General features: G+C 42.7%; 1 protein-coding gene across 2 annotated transcripts in view; it reads right to left on the bottom strand.

Moving 5' to 3' along the window:
* LOC311265858 (plexin-A1-like) overlaps positions 1-16,676 on the bottom strand; it is a 326,362-nt gene that overhangs the window by 108,016 nt on the left and 201,670 nt on the right. For both annotated transcript variants that reach the window (XM_084367924.1, XM_084367925.1), the window contains exons 9-10: positions 16,066-16,165; positions 5,512-5,626 (exon numbers count right to left, since the gene is read on the bottom strand). In XM_084367924.1, coding sequence (XP_084224050.1) covers positions 5,512-5,626; positions 16,066-16,165 — 215 coding nt within the window. The remainder of the gene's footprint in view (positions 1-5,511; positions 5,627-16,065; positions 16,166-16,676) is intronic.

The following is a 16,676-nucleotide window of genomic DNA, read 5'->3' as shown; positions in this document are numbered from 1 at the left end:
AGAAAGAAAGAAAGAAAGATCGCACTGAAAACATTCAGAGCTGGTGAGCTGCAGTTTCACATATTGAAAAGGTCAGTGCTTTGATAGTTAAATAAACGGTTTCAGAAGAGCTGATGCAGAACAAGAACCGGCTCATAATGAGCACTCCTCCTGACAGATTCAGATGACTTCACTCAGGCGGTGTGTCTTAATGAATACATCAGCCCGAAATAAATACTCACTAGAAGCCACACTTTCCGAAAACATGAATAAACAAATACAAAATGGGTCTAAAATCAACACTCTGAGACCTCAACAGTCTTTGTGATTGATAACAAAGTGATCAGGTGCTAATGCTGGAAGTGGTTTCCTGTTCTGTATCAGGGTGTTTCCTAACCCTAACCTAATAGTCTGTTTTTCATAATTACAAGCTTTCCTGTGGTTGCCATGCATAAATATTGGAGAAATTTGAAATCTGAAAAAATGTGACAATCAGCTTAGAAAACACATTACCATTGGAGGTAATCTGGGAGGATAGGGTCGGGTAAACCGTAGAGATCTGTAATTTATGTAACAAAGTGATCTACCAGGGGTGTGTGCTTGTGTGCTGGATGAAATTTCCGCGTTGTGGCAAAAATTGTGCCAAACAACGCTGTGATATTTGTGCCAGAGCCATCAGCACTTCCACAGTGCAAGCTCAGTGCTATCTCTAGCTCGGTGATTAAGAGGTGATTTTTTTTTTTTAACGCAACTCCAATGCAGTTGACTAGACTGCTCCAAAACACATACAACATATGCTGTATGACTGAGCTCAATATGGCTGTGCTGCCTGCAGGTTCTCCTTGTGCACTGAGTCAGAAGTTACACATAAAACTTTTGAAATGATTAGAAGTTAAAACAAATATTCACATAAGCTAACACTTTATTTTAGGGCACATGTGTTAACCATTAACTAGTTGCCTTTAATTGGATCTTCATTAGTCAATATAAAGCAATTATTAATGCCTTCTCCTGCATAACTAACACGTTTTCCCTCAAGAACCTCCTAATGATATTCCTTGCTGCTCACTTTGGCCTTACATTCCCCCTTAATTCAACTCAAAATATGGTTTATTCGTATATAACAAAACACTTTAAGTGTCCAAGTAACGCTTCATTAGAGCTTTCTAACTCCGGATAAGTTCCACATTCTAAAGTGGAGACACTGTTAACATTTGTAGTTTTGTGTTTTGTTTGCCACATTTACTAAGGCTTATTAAGAAAGAATGACTACTCTTGTGGTACTACCACCTTGTAAGGCTAATACTAAATAATGCACAGTAAGATCATAATTAATGTACAACAACTGCCTTACTTACTGGTAGTGTTGTAGTTTCCTGGATTGGTCTTGGTTTTAACACCGCTTCTTGAAGGTCCCACTCTCGTCTCAGAATCGACTGCATTTTAACTCGCTCTAGTCTCGTCTCACACAAAGACAACTCTGGAATTTATTTTGAGGCCAGTCAAGAGCACAACTGCAGGGACATCACTGAATTGTCTCATACATCCTGTACTTAATGATGGTTTCTATGGGAAGACGTCACCCAGAAGACCTGATGATGTTGTGTTCAGTCGATGGTAAAACATGGAAGAGTGCATAAAATTCACCTCTTGTCTTCTGTGGGGGGTTTTATATGACTGTGAATATCTCAGATCAATTTTAGGAGGAATTTTAGGAGTACCTATGGTTTGCAGGTTCTACATTTCATTGTGTGCCATCCAGTGAGGGACTCACACTGCTCTTGGTCTTTGTCTCGACTTGGTCTAAACCCCTCAAAGTCTTGGTCCTGCCTGGTCTCGATACTCTCTGGTCTTGGTTGTGACTTGTTCTCAGTTTAGGTCGCTTGCCTACTAGCAATAAGGACTGATTAGGTTAATGAGGGAAACACTTTTTATGGCCTAGTAGTTGTAGTATATGGTCATGCACACTAAGGCATGAATATGTGCTTTATAATGACTAATAAAGAGTCATTATGCTACTAATATGCATGCTAATAAGCTACTAGTTAATGGTTAACATGTGTGTCCTAACAGAGAGTGTTACCACATCTAGTAACTACTGTTCATGTAATTTACACGGCTTTGATTCTCCTCTCCAGCATACGTTCAGTTGTTTGCAGCATCAGCATGCGATACTTTCTACAATATGTGAAGGATATCATCAATAACGGGAGGCTCGGGTCATGACTGATGACCAAACTGTTGTTGTATGGAGTTGTGGCGTTTTACAAGCAGACAAAAAATATAGACAAATAAGTCACCTCCTGTCAAAGCTCCCATCTGGGGCTGTTACTTGGCAGCCATTTTGTTTCTGCTGTCAATCATGCACTGCATTAATTCATTCGTGGGACATGAAATATCCGGAGAAGAAAAAAGCAACCCCATGCAAAATGAATGAACGACTTAATTAACAAGCGAGCGGATTGCAGCAGGCGAGCGTGTCGACAGGAAAATAAATGCAAACAAAAGTGTTTTTTTTTCTATCATGTTTTCTGTTGGTTTTTATTATTGTCTTATTTTTCCTATTTGAAGTCATTTGAACCGAACCCCGGGCCCAGTGCAGGCCCGCTCGGCTCCAGCCGCCCAACGCAGGGATTCATTGGAGCACGGCAAATTTGTTTGTCCTGGTGTTTGTTTCTCTCATTGTTTGTGTTTATACACATTTCTGTCCGTGGCCTTCTCAAGTGTTTTCTCCGACTCTGGCAATTTTCTGCCTGGTCGCCCCTAATATGCCTCTCTGCATATCTGCTGTCAGAACACAGCTGATTTATATACGTTTACATCTCCAGGAAGTGACAACAGAGAATTATATTTACTTTAAGAGGGCAAACATTACGCATTAGAGGCTGTTTGTTTTTCTGTGATGTACCTGTGGAACAGATTCACAGATGCTATGAATTTGATCAGATATGAAGTGAAGTCAGCTTCAAGAAATATGACAAATGCCTTTGGGAAGATAACCAGTGTTGTGTGAATTCAATCACTTTGGCAACCTACTGCTAATGACACAGGGGGAAACTTTTTCAGGCAGTGGAGATGGGCAATATTGCTTTCAGCAGGGGCTACGAACTGGCAAATTGGAACAAAATCAAGGCTAGAGGAGATAAATGTGTGACGACAAAACCGCTGCTGTTGGCTCAAGTACGCATATGCATCGCTTCAAAACATTAACCTATTCATTGACGGGGATTGTGCACGAGCATGCATCAAAACATCCGTCAAAAAAAGCCCACAGCTGTCACTCCACTGTCTGCCATGTTAATAACAATAATCCGTGTAAAGATGCGGTGATGCCACTGGTGTTTGTGTGTATGTGTGTGTGTGTGTGTGTGTGTGTGTGTGCGCGCGAGTCTATCAAAATTCAGCAAAACCCCCCTGACATTCAAAGTGTCTTGGTAACCATGGCAACGCCTGCACCAAAAAGACAGAGTGCATCAGAGAGATAGAAAAAAAACCCCCCAAAAAACAGGAAATAACACAAAATAAAAGGGCAGATTGGTGTGGCTCTCTGAACGAGATGAGGATGGATGTCAGCCTGGTGTGTTTACAGGAGGGTGTAACATGTGATGACAGGGTGTGTGGAGTCAAGTGTTATCCCCCCTCCCTCCCTTCTTTCGCTCCGTCGACACACACACACACATATATACTTGCACAAAATGCCCTGTAATTGCTGTCTGATTTACCACTTTAACAGACATTATAAAACACAGACCTCACTGCTTTCGATTTGATAGCCACCCGTACGCGTGGACACACTGAATGTCTTGAGTGAAGCGAGTGGCCATGCATACATAAAATAGAGAGAGAGACAGAGAGACATATGTGGCTGGCAAAAAAAGATGGAGTGAGTGAGTGAAAGAACTAGGAAATAACACAGAAGTACAGGCAACTTAAATATGTAAGAATTTTAGTTTCAAATATTCAAAAATGATCTAAAATCATAAACGGAATGTGAAGAAATAATAGTTTTATGTTATGATGTTCATATATTGTATTGCAGAGGTAGCTACTGAAGTTAGCTTGCTAACCAACTAACCCTGCCTCATCCTGATCCAAAGCTCCTGTGCTGGCGGTGGTAACTCTGGTGAATTGTTGATCCCTATTTATCTTTAATAACTGAATTCAACAGTTGGGCAATTCTTACACATTGCACCTTTAAAGATGTCTATGTATTGTGTAGCAGAGATATCTATTGAAGTTATCATGCTAACAAACTAGCCTCTAGCCACTTCAACAAGTGACAGTTCGATAGTAGACAACACCAACGCTACCTCGGTGCTCCGAGCTCCCAGTCCGAGCAGAGTCGGCAAATACGCCAGCTAACTGCAGGGTTAACTGAGACTGCTAGCTAAGAGTAGCTAGAGTTAGCAGCAGTTAGCGGTTACGCTGGTGAAATGCTGATCCCTATTTGTTTTCAATAGTTGAATTCAACAGGTGGCCAAATCTTACATATTGCACATTTAAAGATGTCTATATATTGTGTTGAAGTTAGCATGCTGAGAAGCTAGCCCTTAGCCACCATGTACCTCAACAGGTGACAGTCTGATAGTAAACAACACCAACGCTAACCTGGTGCTATGAGCTACCAGTTCATGCAGAGTCGGCTAATACGCCCTGCTAGCTGCAAGATTAACTGAGGTTACTAGCTAACAGTAGCTACAGTTAGCAGCAGTTAGCGGTTACGCTGGTGATATGCTGCCTCCTATTTGTTAAGAGTATGAATTGGACAGGTGGCCATTTCTACCTAATTGCACCTTTAATCTGATAGAATAAAATACTAATATTAATACAACTAATATTGTTTTACATGTGCTGTCAGAGGACAGAAAGAAAAAAAGGAAAGACGACCTAAAGTAGAGAAAAAATTAAAGGAATATATCTGAAATAGCCTTCACTTTAGCCATGCATACAAATGATTTCAAACTTCTGCCTGAAATAGAGACGGAGCTGATGTTGAGGTGGCTGGGTGTCAGGCACAACTTTCTGAAAGCACAGAAGTTTATTTGCGTTTGTCACTGTTAATTTCCATGTTTGTGCGAGAGACAGTGAGAATTAGAGATTAAGACAGAGGGACTGTGGAAGTGAGTCAGCTCATGGATAGATGAGGGTTTTCATGCAAATATAACATTTGGGACGGTAGCGTGCGCCTCCATTTGCATACTCATTCACCCCGACTTGTTTATAAGTGAATAAATCCAGCGCTGCTTGGAGTACAACAGCTGCTGCTGGGCCACTCAGAGCACCATTCATTCATACAAGCACATACCCACACTCAAATGGTGTACAGGTCCCAGCTGCACCCTTGGCATTACTATGCCAGTAATACATACTTGTGTGTGAGTGTGTGCACATGAATTGATACTTGTGAATGTATTCCTGTTGTATGCTTCTGAATCTGCGTCTCTTTTGTGTGTGAATATTGAAATACATGCGCTCATCGATGCTCGCGTGTGCTTTCGTGTGTTCTGTGTGGGTGCTCGCTCGAAGCCTCACCTCCGAGGTGTTGACTCGTCCCTCCTGGAAGGAGCAGTCGCTGGCATCCTGCGTGCACATGTGGCGATATTTGCACCAGTGACAGGGGAAGTTTCCGTTCACGCAGGACAGACACCTGGAGCAGGTGAGAATGTGAGAGAAGAGAGGTTAAAGGTTTTCAGCAATTTCTTTTTATTCCAGAGAACAAGAGCTAGACAGATGAATCAGTATCAGCTTATTGCAGATGTAGCTGTATCCGTGTATAAGCCAACCACTAATTAGCAAGAAAGTGCTGTAGAGAAATGCCAAACTAGAAGTTGAAGGTACTTTAGAAACAGTGTCGTTAAGTTTTTCCACAGGACAGCACTAACAAGCTTATCTGATCACATATTATAATCTTATCTGGGACGAGACTGTTTAAGTTGTGCTTTTATGTTTAAAAAATGACTCTTCTTCTATTGGCCAATCATCATATTGCTATCAGATTTTTTTTTTAAATCTAAGAAAAATGTCCAAAACCACACTCTACGCAGAACCAATCACAATTTTGTTAACAATAACCTCCGGGTTGAAAACCACTGCATCACACACTGGTTACAAATAATTGAATTGTCTTTTTTCCATGATGTTTAAAATCTGATGATGTTTTTATATCTCATTAAAAACAACACTTTTGCTAACGTTCGCTTGGAGCCCTTATTAACCTGTTGAGCTGCAGTGTAAAGAAAATGACAGCTTGTATTTACCCCAAACTAGCAGTTATGTTGCTGTTGTGTAGATACCAAAGATGCTAGCGAAGCAATATGGTACTGGCAGATACTGATATTAGGGATTCAAATATTCTGATTCCAGGATCAATATATCGGCCAAGATACATAGATTTTTGGATTATTCCTGAAATGTGGTTATCAAACACTTGGGACAGAGATATGTAACAGTTTAACAATTAACTCGGGGCACTCTGGTTGGCAGTCGGTAGAGCGTGTACATAGATGTGTCCTCGGGTTCGTTTCTGACCTTTGGCCCTTTGCTGCATGTCGTCGCCCCTCTCACTCTCATCCTGTTTCCTGCCATTCTGCAGCTATCTATCCAATAAAGTCATCAGTCATAGTTAATAATCATAAAATAGCCCGAGCATCTTTTCTCTGCATTAATGCTTCGTCATGGTGGGTGGCAGTAATGCATCTTCACATTGGTTTTCAACGCACCATAAAATGGAAATTGACTTCTTTACTTTCTCTCTCCGCCTACCTGCACTAGTAGTTTAGAAACATTTTTTATTTCTATTTTCTATAGATATCGCAATAACATTTTTATTGTGAATTATTTTTGCCATGAGAATCATGTAATCAAATTCTGATTGCCCTAATGTGCAGCGACATCCAGAAGACAAACAAGGACATCATCAAGAAAAACATTATTTGTTAAACTTTGTTGTTTTTCATTCATAAATACTAAATTGCTCTTCATAATTAGCATAAAAACACATTGATGAAAATCCAGCTACTATGACCTGAACTAATAATCATAGATTATGTACAATATGCTGCGGCAGAACTGTCGCCGGGTGAAATACAGGAAGAGTGGAAACGCAGATCAAAAGGAAAACCTTCAACGGGGCATGCCTATCACACGCCGACAGCCTGAGCGCGCACGTGCATCAACACGGTCGCACGACATCAAATGTTTATGGCCAAATCTCCAGAAATCGCGTCCGAATGACAAGTGTAGCTGTGGCCTCGTGCATTAAGACTTTACTCGAGCTGTCAGCGAGGCCGGGGCGGACGCTGGAATACAGCGGAGAGAGAGCAGGAGAGAATCCTTGGCGATCCACTCCTCCTTCCTTATTCTCCATGCTTGGAGGCTTACAGTGAACTAAGCTGGCAGACCAAGATAAGCCTGTTTTTATATAACACTTGTTTTTTTCCCCCTTCTTCTTCAGAGTTGAGGAAGCAAAATGAATATATGCACATTCAAACATGGATTAAAAACAAGGCTATCATGGCGAGCAGAAAAAAAACGACGGAAGTGGAGGTTGTACGAGAACAAAAGGTTAGTTTAGGTATTTACTTTACATTTAATATATAGAGAAGTTAAATTAAAAGTTGTTCAGTGCTTTTTTAATTGAGCAAAGCCTCGTTTCCAGGATGATAAAGGACGAAGAAAGCAAGCATACGTTCTTCAACATGTTCAGAAAAAGTGTAACTTAACTCGTTTTGTCCAAGTTTCTACATTCTACCATGTCAGTGCTGTATTATGTAACACTTCCCGATCTTTACTGTCAGTCTTAATGCACGAGGTCTTTGCTAGCCTAGAAAACGCTCCATTGTAAGCTGTAAAAAGTGCTTCAAAAGGAAGTTAAACAAACAATAATTACAGACCCTGACAGAAGTTGATGCTCAGTAACTCTAAAAAGCCCTGATATTCTCTTTCAACTAGAACGAGTCCTTCCTTTGTACTCTTTACATCACTTCTGAACTACATTTCACTTAACTGGCTGAAGAACAGCGAGCTGTAATTACATGTTACGCCAGTCCTCTCTCTCACATGCTGTCACTGTGCTCAATCAGGCCTCCAACTACTCAACCCCCACGCACCCACAGCGTCTGCTCGCCGACTCACATCCACCCGAAGAGCTGACTGGGATCCTGTGAAAACTGATTCTGTTTTAAAGGTACAATATGTAAGAACTGGCCACCTGTCGAACTCACACTCCAAACAAATAGAGGGCATCGTATCACCAGCGTAACCGCTAACTGCGGCTGTAGCTAGCCAATTATCGCAGTTAACTGTGCAGCTAGCGGTTATATTAGCTGATTATGTTATAACGGCTTGACTAGCTGACTTACTATCGGACTGTCACCTGTTAACGAACAAAGTGGCTAGCTTGTTAGCATGCTAACTTCAATAGATATCTCTTCAACACAAAAAATAGACCACTGAGACATTTTAAAACTGTTATTTCTTCACATTCTTTTAGTAATTTGAGTTATTTTTTGAATGTTTTAAACTAAAATTCTAACATTTTACACCTTTAAAGCCACATGGTATTTCTCTATTACTACCACACTAGATTTTATTACAAGAAATTGAAAGTTAGCACCACATATTACAGTTAAATCAAGCTAATGCAATCATGTTGCTACCTCATCAGTATCAAACATATCTATAAATCAGTCTGTGGCTACTTCATGAATACTGCCCTGTTCTAACAAGCTACTATCCGGCCTTCGCTTGGAGAATAAAGGAGCGGTTCTCTCTTGGAACGAGCTCCGCCTAAAGAAATGCAAACTTCAACACCAAAGTCAAAGGTAAAATAAATCACAACACCACCTTCACTGTTTGACTGACAAGCGATCTCCAACAAGTTTGGTGCAAAAACACCACAGTAATGAGCCACCACGGGAGTTTAAAACCAGGTCCTCCAAACTGAAGGACAATCGCTGAGCTCACAATGCCACCCTGCTGCCGGAAAGACTGACTTTAAATTGGATTTCAGTCTAATCCTTGCTCTGTCTTTGTCCCTCTGTCCTTGGTTTATTCAGATTTCCGAGGGTTAACTCCTAAATCGCCTGTATTGGAGTGACAGAGTGATAGGGGCTTCATACAGCCGGCGATAAGCTAGTGAGACTAGACCAAGCTGCAGTGTGAGGTTTATAATCAATGCCAGTGGATTTCCATGGGGAGAAGGGTGGACTGAGGTTATGCTAACAGTCTGATGTTTGTTAGCAGAGCTGGTGAGCCAGTTCCTCCTCACTATTAACCCCAGGGTTCATCGATTTCTTGTTGCAGGGATGTGTGCACACACATTCAAACATTTGTGTGTGCGTATGAGCGCCCGAGACTGCAATAACACACACTGACAGGCTGAGACACACTTCTTCTCACGAAGCTGTCGCCCATGTTGACATCGTAGCCTTTCCTCTGGGTCACCTGGGCAGTGGAGACTTGTCCTACAGTAGAGCTGTCAATGCCTGGGCAACTGGCTTGGGTAAGTGGCTGCGCTGCTGCAATGTAGTCAATAAAATCCCCCGCTATTTAACAAGGCCTCGCAGCAGAGCCGGGTCAAACGCCTTTTCATCTTCTTCGAGCTTTTGTTCTAAGCGAGGCCGGATCGATGGAACAAAGCTGTTGATATGCGAGCAACGGCCCCGAACGAACGTATATGAAAGGAGCGAACGATCATTTAATTCTGGTCAAGAAAGTCGCAGATAAAGTTGCGATTCTTTTCTAATTAGGGGGTTAGTCTGTTATCTAAAGCTCGCCACACCGAGTCAACGTGTGCCGACCCCGATGATGTAGGCCAGTGACCCATTTTGAGGCACAAAGCAAAAAGCTTTAATAGCTTAATCAGTGCTTGAAGCGACTATAGGCATGTTTCTGATTCAAACCTCTGATTGGTTTGAAAGCACATCTCCCAGATTTCTTTTTAATGTGGATAGTGTTTAGAAGACGGATCAGTCTGGCTGTACTGTGCGATCTATATATAGGCTTCTTTATGTTTAATGCCATAAAGCTCCAAAGTGTGCAGCAATAAAACAATGCATACATCATTAAGTTACAAAGTACAGCAACTGAATGAGAAGTTTAGACTCTCGACAGGGGACTCAGACTCATTATAAGATATTATTGCATCTTGTCACGGCGATGTCCAAAAGCACTAAGTCTGCGAGTCTCAACCCGCAGTTTAATTAAAACGGGTCACACTCATTGGAAATTGGACCGACTATTGCCACAAAAATCACCTAATTGTGATGTCATTACAGGAAAGCTGAACTCTAAACTGCTCCCAACAAGATGACTCTGGAAGTCGATAACGTGGCTGCGAGTGAGTGCGGCCGGTCTCCGGGCGGGTGGCGAAGCTGACGGTCTGCCTACACGAGAGCCCTTCCTCGGGGCCGGAGCGTGGGCCGGTCCCCTCCCTCGAGTGCTTCTTTTCATTGCATAGATTTCCAGCCCCTTTCATATTGTAATGGTCATGGTGGCCTGAGGCTGCGGCGCTAACCTTTTAGCTGTGTGGGACGCATTATTCCTGACACAATGGGCACAATCTCTGTCTCGTTCGCTAACGCTCCGCTTTATATCTCTCTCTCCCTCTCCATGCCTCCCTCTCAGTCGTCTTCTCCCTCAGCAGCTCTCGGGGAGCGCGAGTTCTCTTCCTTGTCCCACTCTTCCCTCCAGCGTTCTCCCTCCCGTTTGTTTCTCTTCCTCTCTTTAAAGATGCATTATTCCTCCTCCCGCATGCTCAATTAAACTATTCCAAAGCTCTTTTTTAATGCAAATTTCTAATATTGTAACAGTGTATGCAAATAGCTCGCAGCGCAATTTGCCGTTCCAAGTCTGCGCCGTCTGTCTCCGCGCGCTCCTTTCCGACTGTGCGTGCACCTGTTTGTGTGTGCTCGTACGAGGACGTGTGAGGCTGGTGCATCCACCTTTGAGCGTGTTGAGCGAGGCTGTGTGAAGTTAGCACGCGAGCCCGTCTGGGCGCTCGCCCGCGGGCCGCTCTGCCTGTGCATCTGTGCCGATACTGTACGTCTGCGCGTCTGCCGCTGCGAGTCTGTGCTACACTTCCACCCGCCCACCGCCCGCGAGGAGGAACTCCATTATCTGCAGCTGAACGCCCCGACTCCGGCACCTTCCGGCGGGCGGGATCAAAGGTTCGGAGGTGAAAGGTGACGGCGGTAGGAGGGGGAGTGGTGTATAATATGTGGGTTTATGTTACAGCTGCTGCGGTAATAACTGCACTGTGGTTTTACAGGCCTGCGGAGTCCTGAGGGGGCCGGCGAAGCCAACATCAAAGGCTTAAACAGCAGCACGCCTGTTTGTGCAGCAAAGAGAGGAGGGCTAGGTGGGCTGCTTAATCAGGAGCACGGAGCATAAACACACACACACTGACGCACACTTTCAGCATGCACACAAATACGCATGAATAAACACTCCAGTGCAGTCACTTTGACACATCCCGTACGCTCTTTAACTCACAAAGAACAAACAGAAAACTCCACTAACACACACACACGCGCGCACAAAATGAATCAAAGCCATTGAACCAGGCCTAGAGGCCCTGAGAAGTGGCCCAGGTGAGCTCTCTCTCCGAGCCCACTCCATTATGACCATCTCCACACAGGCACCCCGGCTCCAGCTAATTAACGGCCTATTACTATGCAGATATATGCGGGGCCGAGAGCAGAGCGCAGGCAATAAATGGGCCTGATGAACGAGAGAGGGGCAAGGAAAGGGAGATGGGGGTGGTGGTGGAGAGGGCTAAGAGGGGTCGGGGCCGGGGGAGGGCGAGGCGGGTAAAAGAGAGGGACGGGAGAAGGGAGAGTAATGGGTGGACAAGAGGAAGGTGGGAGGGCGGGAGAGGAGAAGAGTGCCAGGGGGCTGGAAGGAGGGAGTCAGGGGAGGATGGTGGCTTCACAGAGAATGAAAGCAGGACAAGTGCACTTTAACTCCTCATTACTAGTCGCTTGTAAGGTCTGACTCAGAAACTAAAGGTTACTGTCACAATATGTACTTTTGAGTTTAGAACTTTTTGCAGCGTTTTGGCCGGGGAACTTTTTGAACAGAGACGGAGTCTAAATTAGTGTTGGTCTATTCATCTTCATGAACCCAAAAAGCAGAGCAGATGAAAGACTTCGGCCCAGTCCCTGTACATCCATTGGCCCGACCACTGAGCCTGAAACGTTAGGGTGACATGGCCCCACCAAATAGGGGTGTTTCAGAGGCTTACATTGTAACTGCTAATTTGTGCATGACAGTCCTGTGTTTTTACAACGGAAATTTAAAGCTGTTGTAAGCGTTGTCGTCATTTTAGCTAACTTCCTGTCCGTTTTACAGTTAGCAATCCCCCCCCCAATCTACGTCACCACATGGACGTGCAGCGGTAAACGCCATCCATAGCAGCAAACAGGAGGATCCTGCCCTCTACATGTTCACAAGCAAACAGGACCGCCTCTTTATGGAGTTCTCTGTCCTGATTGGATAACCAGGGCAGGGATACCCGAACATTTATTTTCTCATTTACTGCATGAGCAGGAGGACGAGAAACACGGGTTACACCCTGTAACAGTGATAACTGTTGGAATATATTGCTGTTTAATAGCTATTTTAATAAAAATATATAACTAACAGCAGCTTTAACTGAAGTCCAGCAGCAAAGTTGCAGCACTTCCAGCTGCTAATGTTAGCCTGTAAAGCACCACAAGTGGCCAGGTAATGAATCAGTGCTCTTTTAATATTTGAGGACTTGACTGACAGCATGAAGTTGTGAAGATGGCCTTGTGGTAATACCAGGGTTGCCAGGGTTCAGTAACACAAGAGAACTCGCCAAAGCTGGAGACGGCATATTAGAAACGTCCGGTCACGCCTGTTTACATCATGCCACGGACAACAACTGATATAGGAGGGTCGTCGTGTATGAAGGGGGGGATTTCAACCGCTACCCCTTGTAGCTCTGTTCTGAGGGGCGAGGGGGCACTTGAAAACCAGGTGTCGGGGTAATAATCGGAAATACGAGTCCGTAGCTTCTACCGCTCGTTGTGCTTTTCCCTTTGTCTCCTCTTTGTTTTCCTGCATGTCCTGATATTCTTCCTCTCTTTTCCTCTTTTACTATTCTTCTCTTTTGCAAGAAGAAAAAGGCAGTCGGAATTTTAAATAAAAGCTGAAAATGGATAGAGCGAGAGGACATTTTAAATGATGTAAACATTAGTGGAGGAAGTAATGCTGTCATCAATCTAGTCTTGGCAAGAGAAAGAGGAATCCACTTTGAGCATGCCACAGATGCATTTTCATTTCAGGTGTATTGACAGAAAGTGCAGAGACCTAAATGTGAGATGTGAGCCTGTGCCAGGTGGACGAGACTAGAGCGAGAGAGATGGTGGGGGGCGAATCCCACTCAGCGACTTTCAGAGGAGCAGCCAAGAGTCATTTAGGGAATGACATTTTATTTATTTTCATTTAACCTTTATTTAACAAGGCAGGTCAATTAAGAACACATTCTTCATTCATTATCAGGCCGATCTCACTGCTCCGCTCTCCTCGCTCCCCCTCCTCTCTTTGTGTAGCTCAGCTGAAAACCTTCACCGGCATTCAAAGACAAACACCAACTAAAGCTGATCTGAGGAAAATGTCCGATTTCATTTGTATCTGACTAATAATTCCTCTGACTGTTTGGGATTAAACTCTGGTTCTGTGTTTTGTGGTCTCCGTGGCAAGAAAAACAAGATAGGTTTTAATAAAGCATAATCACAAATGTATATTGTTACGACATTAACAGAAGAATCAGATAAAATAAAAACTATTACTTGTTGTTGAGGTCCTGCCAGGGTTCTCCAATTAAAACGAGTCATTTGGGAGAGACGCTGACTTCTAAATAATCTAATCTTCTAATTAAAGTAGTGCGCTGTAGAAAATGTGTATATGTTGTGGTTGTTAACAGTGAACACCTTGCTGCACACTAATGTCTGCAGTCCTGCCCTTGAGCTGCTCGAGCTAATGTCTGCAGTGTTATCAGCTTATTTTCTTGCTGGATTTGGATTTTTTAAGACCCTTTCGGTGACTTGTTTTCTTTTCAAGAGCCTCGCAGCACAAATGAACCACTTTTATAGGTAGACCCAAGCGCCTCTTTTTATAAAGAGGGTCTTCAATATTTTTCAATTAATGAGTGACTTGACAATTACTTACTCTTGCATTATAAGGATTTAAGAGATTATGTCATCAGCGTATAGCTACATAAGACATTTGTGTAATTACAGATGCAGTTTGGATGCACATGAAGGTGATAGGAACTTGAATGGTAATTCAAGCTAATAATAAAAGCTAGTTAGCTAGAGTCACTTAAATTTGCATTATGATTTCATACCTGCATATTGCAAATAATGCAAATTAGCTTCAGCAATTCTTGAAGTCAGTCTTAGTGTGACTTATCGGATGTAGACTGTTGGTATAAAGTCATTTGGTGCCTCCCCGCTCACCTCCCCATGTGCAAACCAAGTTTCCCTCAACATTATTTTGCAGGGGCACTGTTGCCCGGGTTAAAGACGATTGGGATTGGTTTAAAGACATGAAAATCGATACGGATGGATGTGGAGATAGGTCTTTCTATTCAAGACTGTGTCAGTCTTTGAAGCTAACGTTAGCTCCACAGAAATGGCAATGATGCTTCAAAGAAAAGATAGCTTCATAACCCTGAAATCTACAGGTCAAGTTTCAACATTTTTATATGCTAAGCTACAATAACGATGTTACATGCTTAAAAAATGGTAATATTTTGGCTGCTGTCTGCTCCCACCAGCTGTTGGTCACATTTCTCACCACAATTTACTCTTCAACTTTTCAGAAATCCTAATAAGACAGAGCAATCTTACTTCTTTCAAAAAATGAAAATAAAAAGCAGAGCATTAATTGTCCAGGACCAGTGTGCAAAAAGTAGACAACCTTAAACAGACAACAGCAGGTGGACTTTATAGTTCGGTAAACTCAAATAATTAAGGTTCATTAGCTCCAGCTGAGAGTTTTCCTGACAGCCAACAACACTGAAGGTCGACAACTAAAACAACTTTCACCTTCACAGCTCCTTAAGATATAATAGTGTACGTTTCATTAAGCATGTTCAGAATGGAGCTTATGTATGTGAAGTTAAATACTAATTGTGAAACGGCTGCAGTTATGACCCAGTCACCAAAATGACTGGGTTAGGTTAATGGAAATATCTTGGGCTTGTCAGGTTGGTTGATTGGTGGGTCATACACAGGATGGAGGCCGGGGTTTGAGTCCCATCTGGAGCCAAGCTCTTTTTATAATCCCGAGTTTGTGACAGGAAATGGAAATACGAATCTACCAAGTGGAGAACCAATCACATTCCAATCTTTTGCATAGACGTTACGTGTTGTGGCCCTGAAATACTGCTACATCCATTGTTCAACTGCAATTTTGATAGAAACCCATGTGTAGTTCAGCTCTAACACTCTAGATGATAGACTGTGGACTATGAGTAAGTAAAATTCCTAACAATTTAAACGACCTGCTCTGTTCAGTATAAAGATGCAGATACTATAGTCTCTTCAATCCTTCTCTCCTTTCCGGTTCTTCTTTCTCAAATACCAGACTCAGCCATGTATATAAACACAGAACCTGCTCTCACACCAGCACTGAGAAGCCAATCAGTATTCCTATACTTAAATTAGGGATAATTAATTTCCAAGAAACACGACTGACGTGTTTTAGCCACCCAAGCTTGGCCGCCCTTCTCGGTCTTGCATGGTTAGGAATCGATTTATTATTTCACTCACCAGTAGTCCCTTCATTGCTCGAGATTTAATTAACTAATTGATTTGTAAAAAGCTTGAATACATTGAATAATGAATTAGCAGAGGTCACACGCTGTTCTCTCCATTCTCCAATATAGAGTTATTTGCAGGCCAATATTTTTGCATTATTGCACTTTGGTAAACAACCTTTATCTTGGAAAAAAAATGCCATATGCAAAAAGATTTTTTCTCATTTGTTACTTCATTCCACTCCATGCATACTTAGCAACAGACTGTTCATTTTGATATTCGATTAAAAACTTACGATTGGTGGACGCTGCAGTTGTAGAAGACCAAGTCCACGCTGGCAAACTTCTTCCCCGTCTCCTTTGACTTCAGATACAACTTTATAACACGTTGGTCACCTACAAGGAGTCACAAAACACCATATTACCAGAGTTTTTTCTCTTTCAGAAATCTTCTCATATCTCTATAGTGTACACCTGCTACTATAATGTACAGTGAGTGTATGGAAAATGTTTCATGAAACCTAGGATCATGACCGAGCCCTTGCGATGTATTTGGAAATGTTAACAGCCCCTTTTTAGGTATTACTTGTCGATTCCTGTATAGCTGACATTTTGGAGCCACAGTGTTTCTGCTAGAAAGTAAGCAGAGCCCGGGGCAGAATCAATAGAGCTGGTGGAGAAGTTACTCGGTGAAGGAAGCAGTTCAGCTGTCCATATGCATTTATGGGCTCGGTGCAGTAAGTTTGTGAATCAGCACTTTCTTATTTTGATTATCACAAAGAAATGGGTGCATTTAAAGAGCAGCGTGACTTGTGTTTCACACGGTTGAATGAACAAGCTGAACGGTGCAAAAAAAAAAAAAAAAAAAAGATGTTTATGCAGCATCAAACAAAACTGCTCAACCAAA

Source organism: Pagrus pagrus (genome assembly GCF_965226575.1).
Source record: "Pagrus pagrus genome assembly, chromosome: 11".
NCBI classification, from domain to species: domain Eukaryota; kingdom Metazoa; phylum Chordata; class Actinopteri; order Spariformes; family Sparidae; genus Pagrus; species Pagrus pagrus.
This window is presented reverse-complemented; position numbering and strand designations above follow the sequence as displayed.